The 20,854-nt window shown below is 40.7% G+C and overlaps 2 protein-coding genes across 5 annotated transcripts in view; one reads left to right on the plus strand and one right to left on the minus strand.

Annotated features, from left to right (window-relative positions):
- Positions 1–156: 156 nt before the first annotated feature.
- Positions 157–4,751, plus strand: LOC131128818 (BTB/POZ domain-containing adapter for CUL3-mediated RhoA degradation protein 3-like). Its single transcript, XM_058072095.1, has 7 exons — positions 157–284; positions 1,772–1,985; positions 2,484–2,653; positions 2,742–2,828; positions 2,898–2,950; positions 3,022–3,217; positions 3,567–4,751. Exons 1-7 carry the CDS (start codon positions 282–284, stop codon positions 3,780–3,782), a joined length of 939 nt encoding a protein of 312 aa, XP_057928078.1. The 5' UTR covers positions 157–281; the 3' UTR covers positions 3,783–4,751.
- The window catches only part of myo1ha (myosin IHa), a 22,624-nt gene continuing 5,282 nt past the window's right edge, over positions 3,513–20,854 (minus strand). Inside the window, exons 3-33 of one of the 4 annotated variants that reach the window (XM_058072092.1) lie at positions 15,353–15,487; positions 15,164–15,279; positions 14,894–15,092; positions 14,715–14,795; positions 14,160–14,339; positions 14,005–14,103; positions 12,734–12,850; positions 12,582–12,653; positions 12,381–12,500; positions 12,246–12,313; positions 11,019–11,124; positions 10,858–10,938; positions 10,672–10,763; positions 10,454–10,548; positions 10,312–10,358; positions 9,298–9,378; positions 9,044–9,149; positions 8,833–8,950; positions 8,640–8,753; positions 8,256–8,332; positions 8,115–8,183; positions 7,962–8,046; positions 7,735–7,897; positions 7,577–7,660; positions 7,411–7,504; positions 6,526–6,581; positions 6,309–6,444; positions 6,150–6,220; positions 5,556–5,653; positions 5,387–5,486; positions 3,513–5,279 (exon numbers count right to left, since the gene is read on the minus strand). In XM_058072092.1, coding sequence (XP_057928075.1) covers positions 5,253–5,279; positions 5,387–5,486; positions 5,556–5,653; positions 6,150–6,220; positions 6,309–6,444; positions 6,526–6,581; positions 7,411–7,504; positions 7,577–7,660; positions 7,735–7,897; positions 7,962–8,046; positions 8,115–8,183; positions 8,256–8,332; positions 8,640–8,753; positions 8,833–8,950; positions 9,044–9,149; positions 9,298–9,378; positions 10,312–10,358; positions 10,454–10,548; positions 10,672–10,763; positions 10,858–10,938; positions 11,019–11,124; positions 12,246–12,313; positions 12,381–12,500; positions 12,582–12,653; positions 12,734–12,850; positions 14,005–14,103; positions 14,160–14,339; positions 14,715–14,795; positions 14,894–15,092; positions 15,164–15,279; positions 15,353–15,487 — 3,087 coding nt within the window. In that variant the 3' untranslated portion in view covers positions 3,513–5,252. Of the gene's footprint in view, positions 5,487–5,555; positions 5,654–6,149; positions 6,445–6,525; positions 6,582–7,410; positions 7,505–7,576; positions 7,661–7,734; positions 7,898–7,961; positions 8,047–8,114; positions 8,184–8,255; positions 8,333–8,639; positions 8,754–8,832; positions 8,951–9,043; positions 9,150–9,297; positions 9,379–10,311; positions 10,359–10,453; positions 10,549–10,671; positions 10,764–10,857; positions 10,939–11,018; positions 11,125–12,245; positions 12,314–12,380; positions 12,501–12,581; positions 12,654–12,733; positions 12,851–14,004; positions 14,104–14,159; positions 14,340–14,714; positions 14,796–14,893; positions 15,093–15,163; positions 15,280–15,352; positions 15,488–20,854 lie in introns of all 4 variants that reach the window. The other 3 variants (XR_009129718.1, XM_058072093.1, XR_009129717.1) reach the window with 3 other exon arrangements.

A 20,854-nucleotide genomic window follows, 5' to 3' on the forward strand; every position in this document is an offset into this window, starting at 1 on the left:
ACATATTTCCCATCTTTTTCCATTTTCAAACATTTTTCAAAAAGCTCCAGAGAGCCACAAGGACGGCGCTAAAGAGCCGCATGCGGCTCCAGAACTGCGGGTTTCCGACCCCCGATCTAACAGTTGTTTAACTATAGAAAGCAAAATAATGTAACTGTCTCTTTAATGAGTGAGGAAAATAGTGACGTCATTGTCAAAACTGCGTAACCATGGACCGGAAGGAAGCGGGTTTTAGCTGACTTAAGTTAGCAAGCTACAGTTACGAGGTGTGCTGTGGTTCTATGGTAATTATGATCTTGTTTTCTATTCAAACCTCATCATAAACTCATTATTAAGTTCGTGTGGGTAAAGCAATTGTCATTCTGATCGTAATTATGTAATTGCGCTGTTGTATGAGCAGATAATCACTTAAGAGCTACAAGCTAGCGCGCTATCCTGGTCCGTCTTAAATCAAATTAATAGATTTCTCGATTGTATAATCACACGGACAAGATTATCAATTCAATGCAGAATGAAAATGTAATTCCGAACATTATTTTCGCCTTATTTCCCTACAAGAGGAGTAGGGAGCAGATAAGGAAAACAAATCTGTTGAGTGATTCTGAGGGATGAGAAGACAATGTGTATGACAATATTTGCATCAATAGTACATTGGTAGTACTATTTTCACTAGTTTCACCTCATTTCACCTGTTTTTTGCTAATACAGTAATTTCGTGCTGTTGGTATTGAAATTCTACTGAATTTATACTGTAATAGAATTTAGTCATTTAGAATGACATCTATACTTGGAAATGGAAATGGGAGTGAGTGCCCTAAACAGGTAAGTTAAAGAAAGAGTGTTCTCTCGCTCTATGGCTGTTCACCTTTCACAGACTCGCTATTTCATTATCAGCATATGTTAATGAATCATCAAATCACTATAAATCATTCAAAGCACTGAATAATCCCCTCCTGACCTAAGCAGGTTGAAATGGCGATAAACGCTGGCAAAAGTTGTCTGAAACACAATTTTGTTACCAGTAAATAAACGAGCTTTACGATTTAAGTGTATTTCATTTTATGGCTTAAGGTTTCTCGCTTTTTATACGAGACTCAGCTGAATTTGTATTTGTTTTATATCGTCATACACCCCCCCAAAATATTGTGATATATATACTCAGGTCTGTAAAGCTCAACTCTAGTTTGCAAGAGTCTCCCCGACAAAACCCACAATGTTGAGGAAAACATTCTGTGCCCAAAATTCAGAGGCGGATGCTAATCATTGCACGAAAGCTTGAACTTCTGGACATGCGCAAGTAATATAGAAGGTACACAGCTATAGAATTGCATTATGCGATATGTTAATTGTCGGTTCGAGGAGGACTGCAGCAATATGTTTTAACAACGATATATAAAAATGCTACAGTACAACGGAACAGAAGAGTGAAATAGGCATGAGTCACTTAATAGTTTCTTGTGTCCAACATCATAGGTTGGTCTTTAAAATTCAAGGTTTGAACAACAAAAGAGAAATGTAAGAGAATGTTAATGTCTGTCTGAGATAGTATATAATGTCTATGGTGAGGGCTTTTGCAGCCTTAAACGTGTATAATAAATAAATAAAAAAGTAAAGTTGGTTCCTCATGGATTTCACTAATTGTGGCCTATTTTGCAAATCTATCCCCCGCAATAAATGAGGGAACACTGAAATAAGGAATGTCCTGCCCTTTGTTCTCATTAGTGCAAACCATCCAAGTTGCTCTGATGGATTGTTCTGTCTTGTGTTCCAGGAAGAGATGTCAGGAGAGAGTGCCGTGAGCTCGGCAGTGCCGGCAGCCACAACCCGGACCACATCCTCTAAAAGCTCCAGCCGGAGCTCAAAATATGTGAAGCTAAATGTGGGTGGCGCTCTGTACTACACTACAATGCAGACCCTGACCAAGCAGGACACCATGCTCAAGGCCATGTTCAGTGGCAGGATGGAGGTCCTCACTGACAGTGAAGGTGAGCCACTCATTAAATATCTAATGTACCTACAACTGAATGTATGTCGGTCTTTCTCGAGCAAAAAAGTCAGAAAGGGTCATCTTATACTCAGGGATCTAGACCTCTGACTTGTGGTGCCATTTTTAAGATAAATATGATAATAAAGCTTATTTATCAGCAACTGTCGTGCAGCTCAGAAATACAATATGCTACTTATTTCACTGATATTGAAAACATAATTACTATTTTTTTCAAATGATTTTGTCCTGAAAAATATTTGTCCATCTTATATTGGGGTAGTTATTTCATACAATTGCATAATACAGAAGGAAGTTTTTTTTTTTTTTTCAAGAATTAGATTTGAGTATTTTGTAAATCTGTAGTTTTGATATAATTTAAATGTCTTGTTTCTAGGAGAAAATGTATTGGCTTTTATACTACTTCATAGCTGGGTAGAAACTGATAATAGTGGCCTTGACATTACAGTTGATGACAACGCTTTTGCTCCCCCCCCAGGTTGGATTTTGATTGATCGCTGTGGTAAACATTTTGGAACAATCCTGAACTACCTGAGAGATGGTGCAGTGCTGTTGCCAGATAGCCGACGGCAAACTGAGGAGCTGCTTGCAGAAGCCAAGTATTACCTCGTCCAAGGCCTTGCTGATGAATGCACAGCTGCTTTGCAGGTACTGCCATGAGTTATTTGATCTTAAACACAATTGTGCTTGTATTGTATTTTTTTATTTTACTCCTATTAAAAAAAATCCCCTGCAGGACAAAGAAACCTATGAACCTCTATGTAAAGTGCCTCTAATGACATCATCTAAGGAGGAGCAGAAGCTTATTGCAACTGCAAATAAGGTATGTTGCATTACTGAATGTGCAATTAAGTGTTTTTTTTTCTCTAAACTGGTTATTGTGTGTTCATAGCCTACAGTTAAACTGCTGTATAACAGAAGCAATAACAAGTATTCGTACACCAGGTGAGGATGCCTCCAATGTCTAAAGAGCTAAAACCCAAGAAATGGTATAAAATTGTATTTTTTCCCCCAAGCAATTCAGATGACAACATGCTGAAAAATATTGAGCTGTTCGACAAGCTGTCGTTGCGTTTCAATGGTCGTGTCCTCTTCATCAAAGACGTGATTGGGGATGAGATCTGCTGCTGGTCCTTTTATGGACAAGGGCGGAAGATTGCTGAAGTGTGTTGCACTTCCATTGTTTATGCCACCGAAAAGAAGCAGACAAAGGTAAGCTTGTCTTATCATTTTTCTGTGTCGCTTGTCTGCATTCTTATTATTGCTATATGTTTAAATTGTACTCCTGAGTTAACTTATCCCTGATTTCGTTTTTATGCTACCTGACCTAACTAAATCAGAACAGAGTAGGCATGGTCAAGGGGGAGGCTGTAGAATCTGTGCATGTTGGCCAAGAGGAGAAGAATGTTGATTTACTCTGTACACAACCTTATTTATGGAGTATTTATTCAAATAAACATACTATAGTGCCCCACTGGGATTTGATATGATTTAAAAAGCCCCTGAAATGAGCAGGATCAGGTCTCTTTAATTGTGGTGGACCTCTGCACGTGTACACTAGGTGGAGTTCCCTGAGGCTCGCATCTATGAGGAGACCCTCAACATCCTCCTGTACGAGTCCCATGATGGGAGAGGGCCGGACAATGCTCTACTAGAGGCAACAGGGGGCGCTGCAGGACGATCCCATCACCTGGACGAGGATGAGGAGCAAGAACTAATTGTACCTAGGATCCATATCATTACCACCAGACAACCACGTACACACCACCATCAGTGACCTTCTGCTTGTCTTAGCCGTGGTTTTACACCACAACTGTGCCTTACACCAGCCACCACAGCGCCTCTTATGTCCTTCACCAGGAGGCTGTTTTAATGTGGATTGAAGTAGTCCACTTTATCTTTTGTGTTGTGGTCCAGTACACCAGTGTTTGTTGCTCACTTATCTCACTGTTCTCTGCTAGCGTGCAGAAGCATCATAATCATAGATGATTGTTCAGTCTAATTTCAGCCTAACTATATGTCTCGTTTGTATATTTGTCACAAGTGGTCCTAACACTACATCCAAGAGAGCAAGAATGATACGTTGAGCTGCACATAATCTTTCCTCCTCTTTATTTGGCTTAGTGGTATCCACTGTGATCACTCAGTGGATGAGCCAAGTGTTAAAAGCCACAAGGCCACAAGGTGGCAGTGTTTTATTTTTAGGTTACCTGGACCATTATGAAGCCTGATAAAACCTTTTATTTAATACAATTATGTTACAGTCCATCTAAGATGGATGTGATAGTTCCATATAGTGTTTCCATCATATTTAGGTTAAACATTTATTGAGTTTATTTTTTTGCAAGAAAATAATTATTTTCAACGGAGGCAGCATGACTTGTCACCTGAGGTGTTAAACATACCCGATGGATAGATACTGAGGTTGGGGTGAATGAGTGTAACCAGAGATCTCCCTGGAAGCAAATGAGTCCTGTTGACAAGCTTTTTGAACAGGGAGAGAAATTAGAGTTGTCCATTGCTGCATTATCAGAATGTTTGGTTTGCACACAGTTACAATCACTATATTACTAGCTCTATTGTACATAAGTCAGCATATATGTATGTTTTATATTTATATATGATCTATATCAAATAAATTTATATACATATATTTGTTCCTTTTTTATAACATGTTCATTATACTGCATTTGGGCCCCATGGTCACTGGCCACAACACACTTAACAGTATAAAAATGATGCCTTTACAAAGACAAATGTCAGTTTTGACTAACACTGTAGTGGCAGAAATACAGGTGTTCCTAATATTTGACTTCCTTTTGTAGCTACATTCAGGCAAAATAATAGCAGCAACTCTCAGTATGATGAAGTGTAATTCTACATCACTTCAAATTAGAATAAAAAATAGGCTTTTAAATGAATAACCCTTTGTCAGTGTTTATCAAAAATGAGCATATCTTGGTAAAAGCTAAATTTGTGGTACAGCTTTTATATTGGATTTCATTAGATTCTATAGTGATTGGAATGTATACCAACATTGCGGCTAGTGGGTGTATATAGAAAGGGATGTAAATTATTTGACCTTAGAATGACATCAAACCTCTATTTGAAATGTCCAAAATTTGTCAAACAGGCTCATTCTAAAGTGCTTCAGTCTCATGTATCCTGTTGCCATGCTAATCCTCCACTTTGGGGTCTCATGATGAAATATTTAGGCGCTTCTTGAGTGTCTCCTCAACCCCTCATGTTACCTTGGCCTGGCCCGAGTGGCAACCTGCACAAAAGTTGTCTGATTCAAGTACTTATGCTTTTTAGAACATAAAAACATATAAGATATGGGGGTCATAGTGCATCAGGTTGTCATGACAACAGTGTGCGTACCACCATGAGGTGTCCGTTCTTGGCCTTGAACACCATCGGCTCCTGGCCTGTGCTAAAGTCAACAGTGTTCTCTTTATCACCCTGGATTTCTATCCGGATGCTGCAAACACAAACAACACAATGATCTTATATGTATCATTAGGAATCTTATCTTAGATTTTTCACGCACCTGCCCTGAACCACCCTGACTGCACTCTGTTTGTTTGCAATGATGCTGAGTTTAGTCACCAACTCAAACAGCTGGTTGCACTGCAGTACAAGATCCCTCTGAAACAACCACAGAATAATAGACAAAGAAAAAATCATGTGATGTGCTAACATAAAATATACAGCATCATCAAGGGTGAAAACACATTTCATTCTTGTGCTTTCAGTCATGGACCGGTAAATTCAGAGCCTGAGTCTCCTCTCAAGAGGACTGGTTCCAGAGCTGTTGCCGTGTGTGGAGGCAGGTCTGACTACATGTAGCTGTAACTTTGCCACCATACCAGTTCTGGCTCCTTCCCCACTCGAGAGGTGACATTCCGTGTACCAAATGTGAACTTGAATGTACCACCAAGGTTCCCTGCCTTTGTCTTCCACCCAACTCACTTTGCACCCAACCCCTTTGGCCCCTCCCCCTCTCATGAGTGATGAGCCCATTGGAGTGGGGGTCCCATGTTGCCTCTTCAGCCAGGGCCCATGGGTGTAGGCCTTAAGTCGTTTGTGTGTGTACATAATATTTTCTGATAGCGTATTATATAAAGAGAGAATATCTGTGTACCTTTTGTTTGGGGTCCTCACATGTTATATGCAACACAATGATGCTGTCTGTCAGGTTACTGACTGAAATCCCTGAAATGGGAAGACACCGAGTTCAACAGGAAAACATCTGTAGTGTGTGTATCACATAGAAGAATAGCAAATGGAGTTACATCCTCACCTTTAAGATTCGTATACAACACCCTCTGTTTGATCCTCGCCTCCTCAATCACATAGGCAGCAGTCTTGGTGAGGATGAGCTGTCGGGGCCTGGGTTTGAAACCATTCCTGTCGTATTTGACCACCGGGACGCCATACTGCAGAAGCAGACCATGCAATCCAGCAAAGCAGATTTGATGTGATACAGATTACAGAGATTAACAGGGGTCTTTATCTACCTTGATGTTCTCATTGCCAATCATCTGCAGGACCCTGGGATTTATGCTTTCATCACCTAAGGAGATACAAAAATGTGTTGCATTAAATCGTAATGTAGTTCCTGAATTAGTTACTGACTCAATTTCGTTTATTTCACGGAGAAGCCAATTTGAGAAGAGGCCTTTATTTTTACTGCCACTAATTTTTGTTTAGGCTGCACGGTGGACGAGTGGTTATCGCGCAGGCCACACAACTAGGTGACCGGAGTTCGAGTCCCTGCTCGGGCATCTCTGTGTGGATTTTGCATGTTCTCCTCTACGGGTACTCCGGTTTCCTCCCACATTCCAAAAACATGCTAGGTTAATTGGTGACTCCAAATTGTCCATAGGTATGAATGTGAGTGTGAATGGTTGTTTGTCTATATGTGCCCTGGGATTGGCTGGCCACCAGTCCAGGGTGTACCCCGTCTCTTGCCCGAAGACAGCTGGGATAGGCTCCAGCATCCCCGGATAAGAAAATGAATGAATTTGTAACTCCTAATTTATTGCTTGTTCTATTCAATAATGCAGCACAGTTGGAGGCTTCATTGACAGCTTTGTAAAAAAAAAAAAACAAAAAAAAAAAACAGGCTTCGCTACACATCTTAAAATAAAACATGGATCTCTGCCAACACATCATCAGTCAGCTACAGACATGGGAGCTGTAAAGTTGATCAGTTTGTTTCCTCCTGCCACACTTAATGTTATGTTGAAGCACGGGCAAACACAGCTCATTAGCATTAAAGCCCCAGACACACAATACAGACTGTTTCTTGTACAGTAGGTAGGGATTGCTAAAAGCACATTTAAACTGCATCTATTTGTGTAGAGGCCACTTGTTGAGAACTGTTAGCGCTTCTGACTCACTGATTCTGGTGTCTGCAAAAGGGAAGGCGACACTTTGTGGGTAGCTGTCTTTTTTCCCCTTGAACATAGCGCTGGCGATGAGCTTCATTTGAAACTAGAAGAATGAAAACAAAACATTAAGTAAAAAAAATTAATTTGTATTTAACTTGTTAGAGTTCTGTACTACCTGTGCTTTTTTCTGGGGTGTGATTCCTCTTACATACTTCCGCACCATGAGTCTGTAATGCAGTTTACGCAGTGTTTCTGATGTCTGGAGCGAGGGAATAACATGCAGAAGTTGATAAATAAAATGTATTGATATTTGTGCATGGATGTTGTTTCTACCTCGGTCAGCACATGTGGTGGATCTAGCCAAGTGGTTTTATCCAAAACTGTCTTTGGCAGGTTGTTCTTTAGCTTGTTCAAGTAGTTCTGCCTCACAAAGGCCAAATACTCCGAGTTATCCGTGACCTTTGCTTGCCCTCTGGTCATGTAACCTTTGATAAATCTGAAATGAAATGTTAAAACACATTACCTTAGATTAGATTTTTATTCTCAATTTGTCTTCTTACTGTTTGATGACTTTGACAGCCCAGGCTCTCTTGTCCCTCTCCTTCCTTGCCTGCACTCCTCTCCAGCAAGTCTCAATCTTTGTGGCTGGCATAAGAAAAATAGCCATTATGAAGTAAAATGTAAATAATGTTTTTTTTTATTTTTTATTTTACCAGCCTCCTTCTGTTTTTTGAACTCCCCCTTTGCCCTGTAACCTTTGTATTTAGCCTGGAGTCTTGATGCTGAAATGTCAAGAAACATACACTCAGTGTCCCAAGTGGTTTGGATGTGAATCATAGCAGCTTTTCTCTTACCTAGTTGATGTTTACACTTTTCAAAAGCATCCTCTGTGGCATAAAGGGTCCTTGGATGGCGGATGAATATTTTGGTTCTAAGGGGGGGAAAAGGATGGAGTGAAAATGATTCTCTCTTCTAGTCTGCTGGATTTCTGGACTCAATAAAGAACCCCGAAAAGCACCATGAAGCAAATAGGTAAGAGCCAGAACCAGTCTGTCTCTTATAGCAACATGGTTCTAGGCTCCAATCTCAGCTCTGAGTTTCCATTTTCTTGCTCTGCTTGTGTTGGTTTACTCTTGAGTGTTCCTCCCACAGTCCAAAAACGTGTATTATCTCCACATGCTTTCACAAATGAGTGACATAAATAAATGTAGTGACACTGCATAAGGACCATTGCCCACCTTCCCATTTTGTACTCATTAGGAAAATAGCCGAGATGCTGAACCAGCACGAACACACCATCAGCAGGCGGTCCATTCCAGTGTGGCCAGGTAGCCGGACACAGAGCTTTGTATCTGCTCAATACAACAAACGGAACCTTTAGCATACAAAAGGAAGTCAAACATGACATCCAAGCTGTGTGGTGCTTCATACCTCTGTAAAAAGATTTCATACTTTCGCCTGTAAGCGAAACCAGCGCGTCTGACTCTCAGGTGCTCCATCAAGCCCAAATACTTGACCTGGTGTCTGATCAGGCCTTCATCAAACTGTCCTGTGTTGCAGAAGGAGCCAAATTGAGTAGATTGAATGAAAACAAAGCAAAGGCCACACCTTTTAGAATGGCTATGATTTTTTTTTTAATTACCTGGCATTCTTGACTCATTGGATTTAAGACAACGTATGTACCAGGCCTCTTTAGCCATGAGGATCTCTGTCAGCTTCAGCAGGCTGCTCTTAAACTGGGTGGCCACCTACACACACAGCATGAACCTCATGAATCCCAGTTCTACTGTTCATCTGTCACATGCACATGGCTTGAAGATGAGCCGTCATTGGCAGTAGTTACTTCATTTTATCTCAATGACTTAACACTGTCTTTGTCAGTGATGGAGAACTTACCGTTGCCGGTCTACGTCTGCTTTCTTGGTCCATGGAGGTGAAGCACTGTCTGACGATGGCGTTTTTAGACTGACATATCAGCTGTGAGAAGGTTGAACACCATGAAAATATAATATTGTAACTTATCCAAACTAAGTCATGAGGATTATTACAATTAGAGTAGACTCTAGCCTGCTGCTTATCCTCATTAGGGTGTGTGTGCTGGAGCCTACCCCAGCTGACCTCGGGCAAGAGGTGGGGCACACAAGCCGATTGCAGTGGTAACACTTGAAATTACTCAAAAGGGTTTCTGGAAGAATATGCCTCAACAAATCTCATGCTAACCTAAAAGTCAGAAAATGTAATGATAATCATAGACAACGCTATTATTATTATTATTAATTTTAATTTTAATTTTAATTTTAATTTTAATTTTAATTTTAATTTTAATTTTAATTTTAATTTTAATTTTAATTTTAATTTTAATTTTAATTTTAATTTTAATTTTAATTTTAATTTTAATTTTAATTTTAATTTTAATTTTAATTTTAATTTTAATTTTAATTTTAATTTTAATTTTAATTTTAATTTTAATTTTAATTCATTTTCTACCGCTTTTCCCTCACAAGGGTCGCAGGGGGTGCTGGAGCGAGTCTTTGGGCGAGAGGCGGGGTACACCCTGGACTGGTCGCCAGCCAATCACAGGGCACATATAGACAAACAACCATTCACACTCACATTCATACCTATGGACAATTTGGAGTCGCCAATTAACCTAGCATATTTTTGGAATGTGGGAGGAAACCGGAGTAACATGCCAACCCACACAGAGATGGCCGAGGGTGGAATTGAACCCTGGCCTCCTAGCTGTGAGGTCTGCGCGCTAACCACTCGACCACCGTGCCGCCAATTTTAATTTTAATTTTAATTTTAATTTTTTTATTTTTTATTAACCAGCATTATGGAATGAATATTGTTTGACTTTGAAGATTCCACCATTAAAAATGTATTTTTTAAATTAAGTTCCATACTTACATCTTTGATATTTCTATATAAGAGGTCATTATTTTTGTCCAGAAAACCTGTAATTGATCAAACATAAAAGCAATGTGAAATCAGTTTGCACATGTGTGGAATATTGAAGGACAGTTAAATGATAAGCTGCGCTTTCATTTACCTACAACACAGTAGGTGACCTCTCCAGCATAATGCAAGAGACGAAAATCCCCTCTCTCCAGCGTCCTGCGTGTCTTTTTGTCAGCCAGCTTGTGTCTGCACTCAAAGAGGATAAGAAGGAGGATGAAGAGTTTCTCCTCAGCTCACTCGCAACTGGAGGACAATCATGGCTCGTTGCTCGGAAAGCATGAAATCAATGTTAACTCTTTGTCAACTCACGAGACAAAGTGAGGGTGATTGCCCATCTTCTCTTCCAGTCTTTCCAGGAAGGTGAGGTCTGTTGCGTTTCCTGGCCTGAGACACTCCTCATCCTGCATTGTCAGAATCGTTATTAGCACACAATATCACATTTTTCCAACAAATCCCAAATTCATTTTTTTTATGTTAATCCCAGCAAGAACATACCAGCGTGGAAATAATTCCTCTGTGTTTCTCTTCGACAAGGTCACAGATGATCTTGTTATTGAAGAACTGCACCGGCTCCCACTGATGAAACAGACTGTGAATGAAAGTCCATTCAACACCACATCAATGTGAACGCACGTTGAAATCTTGGCTTGAATTACCTCAATACCCTCTGCTTCGTATTCCTCCTGCTCTGCCTTGAGTGTGAGTTGGATGAAAAGTTGCTGCAGCTTCTCATTGCAGTAGTTTATGCAGAACTGCTCAAAACTGAAAGGGGAATAGTCACAAGCGAGTGTGGTCAAACATCTCTCCACTATGTGTAAGGTGTACTATACACTTGTAAAAAGGTAAAAAGGTGTACAATTGTGTTGCATGATTTGAATGGGAAACAGTAGCACCATCATGTGGTCAAATGCAGGTAGCCCAAATTGAAATCTTAGAATCTGAACTGGTTGCATTTGTTTCCGTTATGCCAGTGATTTTCAACCACTGTGCCGCAGCACACTAGTGTAACTTGAGAAACCAGTAAATTATCCAATATCACTTGGAAAAATTAACATTTATTAATCATCATTTGCAAATATTATGTCAATAGCCATTATGTCAATAGTATACATGGACCCAAATATTCCAATTGCATTTGGTTTATTTGCTCAAACGGCAAGAATTGAACAGGGATGGAATATTCCTTTAACCAATTCGATTGAGGTATCTTGTGCCCGCTCAAACGGAAAGTTGTCAGGGTGCTGCCTTCTTCGTGGTGTTTTTCTTCTTCTGTTGTTTATTGGCGGTTGGCAAGCAGCTTTCGTGTGCATTAGCGCCATCTGTGAAACAGAATCTAAACCCTTCTATACTTAATTCACAAATGCAGTGAGTGCACTAAGCAAAGTTTGTTTTTGATTCAAACTAAATTTCAAGACTGGACAGATGAAAAACTGGCAATACGGCGTTATTCCAACAAGTGAAAGAAAAAGTTGGGGAAGCCGGTATCACGTGATGTTGATGTCTACGTTTTACTGGGCATGCCCTATTGACTATTCTGGTTGATTTTCACGGCGCATGTAGACAAGAGGTTGGAATATTCCTTTCTATGGATACCATTGTTTCCCGAAAGGTCATTCGGAAAGAGAAAAAGTCATCATGTAAAAACGTGGCTACTGTGGAGTGTCTGTGATGTAAAGACTGGCAGAGCAATGTAATATTGGTCCGTGTGGCAACACCTACCTTGTTCCTCCGATAGACTTATTGATGCACGTGTGAGGTCGTGGTGACATTTTGTAACATTTTTGGTTAGTGGTGTGCCACAAGATTTTTCCAATGTAAAAACGTGCCTTGGTTCAAAAAAGGTTGAAAAACACTGTGTTATGCTATATGGAAAAGTAACATACCTGTTAACATTAAAAACCTCAAAGCCATAGATGTCCAAAAGGCCAATCACTGTTTTCTTTGAAGGATCCTGAAATGCAAAAAAAGGGGGATTATTGTACTATTTGGCTGACACATTACACTGTACACTAGCTCACAGTGTTCTCCATGGACTCATTGATCCTGTTGACCAGCCAGGTGAAGGTATGTCCATAGATGGCCTTGGCCAGGGCATCTCTCACATAGATAGCATGATCCATTGTAAACGGGGTGAGCACCTTGACACAAAGTACAGTCATAATAATATTTCAATGACACATTTAGGTTATACTGTCCTATCAGGAAGTCTTTGTTCACACCTGATCTGTTTTGGCTTCAATCTTCCTGTATGTTAAACCTTCTCGGAGATTGTGAGCATCAACTCCAAGAAGCTGCAATCATATGACATCAACAACTAAGATTTTTTTTTGTCATTCTATTAAAATTAATACATCTTGTGATGATGTCTTACATTTGAGACCCAGCGTAGCTCTGCGTTGTTGGTGTTAAGTGCGGCCTGACCTTTACTGTCAGAGTCAAATTTAACATTACCCAGGTGAAGAACACTTGCAACAATCCCAAATAAGTCCTGCAAAGAACAGTTATTTGTATATATGATATATTAAAATGATTCGACTTGGCATTAGAGCCTGACCCCGGGCTCATTATTATTAAATAGCGCTTAATTACTTCATATTGTTGAGTACCATGTTGATCGATACCTTCAAAATCGCCACTGTATGTAAGTATTATCAATTTCTTGTATTGATGTGATGATGAGGGCGGCACAGCGGTCTAGTGGTTAGCGCACAACTAGGAGACCAGGGTTCAATTCCACCCTCGGCCATCTCTGTGTGGAGTTTGCATGTTCTCCACTACTCCACTACATGTTCTCTACTCCGGTTTCCTCCCACATTCCAAAAACATGCTAGGTTAATTGGCGACTCCAAATTGTCCATAGGTATGAATGTGAGTGTGAATGGTTGTTTGTCTATATGTGCCCTGTGATTGGCTGGCCACCAGTCCAGGGTGTACCCCGCCTCTGGCCCGAAGACAGCTGGGATAGGCTCCAGCACCCCCCGCAACCCTCGTGAGGAAAAAGCGGTAGAAAATGAATGAATGAATGAATGTGATGATGATATGGTTTGATATGAGAGTGCTCCGGCGTCTGAAAGTTAGTTTTGACCCTTTTATTGAGTTGTGGACTCCTATAGAGCAGCTACACACAATAACCCCCACAGAAAACTTTTTAGATTTTCCAGAATCTGCACCTATTCCAGCTGTATTTCCTTTGATTTGAGCTTCCTGCCAAAACCGTATGTTTTCATTTATTTCACCCACAACCCGCATGCCCAACACGCTTCCTAACTAGGAACCATATAAGGAAGTCTGCCTCTTTGTGATGTCACAGAGGGGCAGTTTTACCACGCCTTTTGAAACAGAGCATTTTGAGCCATCCCAAACTTCTTTTAGGACTCACTTCCAAATGCGCTAACCTCATTATCTGAAACTTTGGCATCGTTTAAGATGAGAACACAACATTATAACTACATTTATAGGTCAAAAAAGTGGAAAAAACATAATAGGTCCCCTTTTAACCCCAAATGGATTCTTTCCGTTTGCCCGTATGTCCGCTGGAGGGATTCCAATCTTTTGGAATGCTTCCGGCGGCTGCATTGGAGCCGCGACAAATTCTGTGTGAGCCCGGGGGGTCAGTGAGCTCACCTACAGTACATAACTTACATTTGTGTTGACTGCATCAATGTCAATGACTTGAAGAGCATTTTTAACTGACTTCCAGTTGCTGCGGTCATCGATGGAAGGCACGATGGCACACTCTCCCTGTCAGAGAGTTTACAACGATAATTGGTCCAAAGTGCAAGAAGAAATACACATACTTGTGTGAGGTAGCTGTAACGCTGGCAGTCCCTCTCCAGGCCCAGCTGGTGCAGAAGGTCATCATCTCCTCCCTCCAGGAGCTGATAGAATATATGGAAGTTTCTTTCGCCGTGATTCTGATGTACCACCCTTGACTTCTCCAGCAGGTAGTTCAGGATATGGCCGCCAACTGCATCACCCTGTTGGGCACCGTAAGGGTGCGGTGAGGCATGGAGTACTTTCAGTGTTACTGCAGACCTGCCAACATTTGTTGTACTCAACATGCAATTTGACTCTTGAATTGAATTTCTAATGTTGACATTTTGCATCGGAAGGTTAGCTCCGGAATTTGGAAAACATTTTGAGTTCGACATATTCCAACAAGGTTTTTTGAGAAATTATGTTGCGGAGTAATGCATAGTGCATACCGCATGTGTGGCCCTGTAGTATGTACATACATATGCAGTGCAGAGAAGAAATACTACAAATGCAAATACTACCATGAATTTTGCAACCTTTGTAATATTACATTAAATATAGAATATTTATTTACAATGCATGTAACCTCATTTTACCTCACTATTGAATTGAATGTCCATATACTTCCCAAAGCGACTTGAATTGTCATTCTTTAGTGTTTTGGCATTCCCAAAAGCCTGCAGAGGGACACAATCAAATAATTCATGCAAGCCTGACCTGTTTTTTGGAATGTCAATTGAGTATAATGGAGCGTTGTTAAGCTGAGTGATCAGACCTCCAGGACAGGGTTAGACATGAGCATCTTGTCTCGGACAGTGTTTAGTAGAGCGGTGCTTGGACAGCTGACTGCGTAATACTGTAGAATCTTTTTGGAGGCCTCCGTCTTCCCTGCTCCGCTCTCCCCTGAGATGAGGATGAAGTGATTGCTGAACTCAGCCAGCATGGCGTGGTAGGCGTTGTCTGCCAAAGCATAACTGTGGACGTGCGGTGGCCACAATGTGAGGTGAAGACGTTATTTAGAAGACATGCACTGTCTTCTACTCACATGTGCGGTGGAAGCTCAAAGAAGTTGACCCCCATGTACACATCCATCTGTTGCTTATTGAAGATATCCAATTCTTTATAGGGATTTACAGACACCAGTAAAGTTCCAATGTAGGTCTAGAAGAGGGAGTCATATCACATGCAATGGTAAAACATGAAAAATTTCAAGAAAAAAAGATTTCCCACTTACATAAATGAGATCCTTGCTGAAGCGTTTCTTCAGGTTGCTGAGGAAAGCTGCCTCTGTGGTTTCATCCAAAAGGACAAAGTCCTGAATACCAACCTGGGCCCTCGCAGTGAGGGCACCCTCCATGTCCAGTTCAACCTGTGAACAAAGCAGAAGTAGAACAATAGTATTTGTAGCACAAGGGGAAAATGTGGACCCCCTAAAATTTGGTTGACAATAATAAATGAAGAGCAAAATATATACTATTACATATCATAATAACTTAATTTCAACTTCAATAATGATTTTCAGTGCGTGATAAAGTGTACAATATTTCTCGCATACAATCGTCGACTCACCCTCACTAGTTTACGTTTGAACACTGCTACTGATGATCACTGCTTTGTGGTTGACAGTTATTTCTCCAAAAATATTGAAAGAGAAGTCATATGTAGTATTCGTAGTAGTCACTAAGTGTCAGTACTGCTACATAGATGAGACATTTCCTTACATTACATTATATTAACACTGCATGGAGTCAGTCATGGTATATGTTCGACACAGCGAAAAAAAAAATTCTCCGTGTGGAAGTGGTAATTTTTTAGCTTCTCACTCACTCCCCAGTCTGTTTAAAATCCCTTTTTTAAGTTTAGAATAAATGCATTGAAGGCTAACTAGTTAGCTCAGTAGCATCATAAAGCTTAAAGTGGTGGCACTCTTGTGTTGTTGCTGACATCCATATTTAGAACATGAACATGAAAATATTCATCTATCAATCATCTATGCCGCTTATCCTCAATAGAGTCACAGGGGTATTATGAGGTGCTGTAAACCCTGGACTGGTTGTCAGCCAATCACAGGGCACACAAAGACAAACATTCTTTCACACCTATGGGCAATTTGGAAATGCCAATAGGTAATCGGTGGGCAATTACCTAACATGCATGTTTTTTCGAACCGGAGTACCCGGAGAAAACCCACGCATGCACTAGGTGAACATGCAAACTCCACACAGAGATGCCCAATGGAGAATCTAACCCAGATCTTCCGGATCTCCTAACGGTGTGGCCAACATGCTCACCACTAGTCTACTGCGCGGCCTGAAAATATTCTATTTAATAATATTGAATCCTACTTCACTGTCAGGTCATTTGTCATTAGCACTGGCAGGTTCATTTCCTGCAAGCCCAACAATGCCAATTTCCCTCTATTTGTAACTTGTGAAAAAATAAATGGCTTCATGGGAGATGACAAAGCTGCAAAAAAGCAGCAAGAAAAAAAGGTCATAAGGTCCAGCATGGCTTTGAGGCAAACCTCTGTGCTTGTGCACGTGAATATACAGACGCTAATGATCGCAGGGCAGCAATCGGGCACCTTGGCCCGAGTCCTGTTGCACCGAGCAAAAACAACACTCTGTGCCAATAGGACAACAACATCAACAAAAAACAGCAGCAGCACATTCAATAAGCATAGTGGGAAAAATTCCACCAGTCTGTTTTGCATTCTCAGCACCAACACTTGGACCCGAGGTTTTCACAGCTTTTGTTGGTTTTGTATTTTCTTCTCCTCTCTTTTGGAAGCACAAGTCCTTTGATTCTCAATTCTCTGGGTAAAAACATTAAAAAAGATAATCCATTGGATCTAACTGACACAAAGCCCTTCGCCCCCTCCTCCCATGCCCCCTATCCTTCGCCTATGGCCCTCATTTCTTCTGAGAAAGGCCGAGTGTTTTTGTCCTGTAAATACCACGAAGCAGAGACAAAAAAGATGTCTTTAAAATGCAGTCTACAATCCATTACACATATTCCCCCTGCATATCCATTCAGTAATTATTCATTAGAAAACATTTAACGTCACAATGAATTTCACACTAGGCAGTCGAAACACAATAGAGGAGATTTGGCCTATTTTGGGGTGAGGACTTTGGGGCGGGGGGGCGGCTGTACAGAGGAAGGGTGAAGGCGAAGGCTGGAGGGGTGGGCAGGGGGTGATGGGTGCAGTATTTGTCTGATCTGAGAAGCTCTGAAACAGGGCCGTCTTGAGACAACGGGGCAGACTAAATAGTGCAGTAACGGTCTGTGCCCCGCTGCTTGCTGTGACACTCATTTAGTGCGCCCTGAAGGAGAACAATAGAGGCTTGTTCTGAGCTATCCTGTGCTGCAATTTGGACTTCATTACTGCTCACACAGGGCCCCATTGGAAGGACAGAAGAGGCTAGTCAGATGTTTTTTTTTCCACCTGTCAGCCCCTGCACTCTTAAATGCTCTCACCCCTTCTCCTGGACAATACCCCTCACGCCCCCTCCACCCCGTGTCCCCACCAATAACCCTCACTCGCCCCACCCCACCCACTATAAGCCAATGAGACAGGTGAACAATATCATTGAAGGAACCCTTTTTGGGACGTCAGAATCAATCTGCTGATGTGATGGGGGGCAATGCCGGTGTCGGGTATCTATGACACCCTCTTTCTTCATGGGAAGAAACTTCTCTCGGGGCGGCGCAAGCAAACAATATGGTGGGACAGCGTGACTTAGAGGTCTGCCATACAGTATTACAAGTAATAACAGACAGATAAGCTCCTGTCAAGAAGATGATTCATGAATTCAATGCTCATAATCATGGTAATGTCTTGGGCTTTCATTCGGCACTTAAAAGAATAGTTGTGTGTTTTCTTTGGTCTTCTTTCAAAACTGTCTTCTTTGGACTGAATGTTGATAAAGACGGAATTGAAGTGATTTGCCAAACTCGTATGCCTGTGGTGGAGCCTCCAAAGTCGAACGCAATGCACTCTGTCACTTCCAAGTTGTTTTCATTTCAAAACATTTTTCCCCAAAGGAAACAATGTAAAGTCAATTACTTTTTTCCGAGTTCACACTGTCACCATCGTGAACTTTTATTAAAGGAGACCTATTATGCCGACCTATAAATGTAGTGAGAATGTTGTATTATTGTGTTAAACAATGGCAAAGTTTCAGATAATAAGGTTTGCGCATTTGGAAGTGACCCCTGAAAGAAGTTTGGGATGGCTCAAAACGCTCAGTTTCAGAGGGTGTTGCAAAACTGTTCTTTTGTGATGTCACAGAGGAGCAGGCTTCCTTATGGGTGTGGCTGTGGGCGCAATACACTCTCTGCCCTCCCCCAAGCTTTGCTTCACTTCTCTGTTCACGAGGCAAGCTAAGATAGAAGTTATTGGAGTAAGAGAAACATATTTTCATCTGTCAACGGCATTTCACACGGTACTGTTTTTGTGAACATGAACGTGAAGCTGTTGCTGAATACAGAAGCAGCGTGCTCTCGCCGGGAAAGGTGCATTAATGTTGGACACGCTGTGTGTCCATGGAGCTGGAGAGAACCAGAGTGCTCGCTGTCTGCAACAGTTTGTGCCCTCACGTCCGGGCACCACGGCTCTGACAAAGTGTGTCCGACAATGAGTGCTCCTCCTCAGGCAGGTGAGGTTGGAGGGAGCAGCCACACATCCCGATTCTCCTGAGCTCCACGGCACCAGCAGTGCTTCTGACAAAGTGTATGCGACAATGAGAACTCCTTCTCAGGCAGGTGAGGGGGATGCATTGACGGGCCAAAGGCGGGCCGTGGGTGGAATAAATTAAAACAGATCGTTTTGGCAGGAAGCACAAATCCAAAAAAATACAGCTGGAATAGGTGCAGATTCTGGAAGAGCTAGAAAGTTTTCTGTACAGGCTATTGTGTGTAGCTGCTCTATAGGAGTTCACAACTCAATACAAAAGGTCGAAAAACTTGCATAATAGGTCCCCTTTAACTGTACAGTCATTGCTAGGTGAAATTTTACAATTAGTAACTGTCATTTAAGTGCAAAGAGAAGTTAACTACAGCAAAATAAATTTAATCTAAAGCTAGTCACCCTCTGAAGCCGCAGTGCCCAGATTGAATAAAACAAAACAAAAAGTAAAGCACACTTGATAATAATAGTTTAGATCAGGGGTGTCAAACACGCGGCCCGCGGGCCAAAAGTGGCCCGCAGGACACTAGTTTGAGGCCCCCGCCTTGATATGAAAGTTTAATGTTAGTGCGGCCTGCACAAGTTTGATATGGATGCTGTATGGTATCATGTACCCAGAAAAAAATATTACGTTTGATTAATGTTCATGTTAAAGGTTAAATAACTGTTAATAGTTATCCTCCCTATCCATGTGGAAGTGGTAAGTTTTTAGGCTATTTAAGTTTAAAGGAAATAACTTGAAGGCTACCGTTATCGCTAGCTCTCTAGTTTGCGAGTTAGCATGTGTCTCAAGACCCTGCAGTTGCGCAATATGTTGTAAATAAAAAGAGTATAAATGTGACTATAGTCGTGTTTTGTCATGTCTACAGGGCTCTAATAATGCTTTGTTAATTTTAATCTGAAAAAAAATAATTTGTCTACCCACCAACTATATGTGGTTTCTTAAGTTTTTATTATTTGCCATTTTATTATTATTATTATTATTATTATTATTATTATTATTATTATTATTATTATTATTATTATTATTATTATTATTATTATTATTATTATTATTATTATTATTATTATTATTATTATTATTATTATTATATTTATTTATTACCGATTGATTGATTTTCTTTATTCTTGATTTGTTTATTCATTTTTCATCTTATTTTGTGCAGAAAAATAAAAAATTAAGATATTTGAGAACAGTGGAATGTTTTATCAGAGCTTTTATTGTAGAAATATTGTAGAAAGTTTGTATATTTTTCTGTTAAATAAATGTGTTTTTTTTTTGAAAACCTGATGTGGCCCAGCCTTGCCCAGACCCTAGCTCCAGTGGCCCCCAGGTAAATTGACTTTGAGACCCCTGGTTTAGATGCTTGAATTACAAAGAGTATCACTCTGGGGCATTAAGCTTTACATTTTCCACTGCAAACCAAAAACGAATACATGTATCTTTATATGATTAAAAACATAAATTTGTTTGGGATTCATGCAATAATGAATAATTAGCAGGCCCAATCTGATGGTAAGTTGGTCATTAGCAGCTCAGGTGTTGGCTATCTCAGTGCTGCACAGCCTATTGTATTGTAATTAAGAGATGGTCCCTCATCCTGGTCTAGAGTGTCAGTGTTGCCTGAGACTGAGTGACCTCATCCAGCATTCTAAAGAGGGAAGCTACAAAGAAAGGTTTAAGAATTTACCAACAATCTATTGGGAAAGGTCATCTTTACCTGACCATAGAGTCTCTACTGCATGACGAGCAAAAGTGTACTGTTAAACCTTCCAAAAGACCTGAAATCTGTACCAACCCATTACTCACAAACAAACTGCAATTTCAACACAATAAAAAAATCAAACCTGCATTTTGGAAGTATTTCTGTGTTGCCAGTCAGTATCCAAACTTGCAACAGCTTCCTTCTACGGAATAGTGCGTCCTCCTGTGTCTGCTTACATGGAAACAATCAGTGAAAGAGTTACAATCTTAAGACTAACTGCTTCTATATGCACTGTATGCTGTAGATGTACAGGTGTTGCTGCGTGGAGGCTTGTGCACAC

Source organism: Doryrhamphus excisus, chromosome 4 (assembly GCF_030265055.1).
Source record: "Doryrhamphus excisus isolate RoL2022-K1 chromosome 4, RoL_Dexc_1.0, whole genome shotgun sequence".
Lineage (NCBI taxonomy): Eukaryota > Metazoa > Chordata > Actinopteri > Syngnathiformes > Syngnathidae > Doryrhamphus > Doryrhamphus excisus.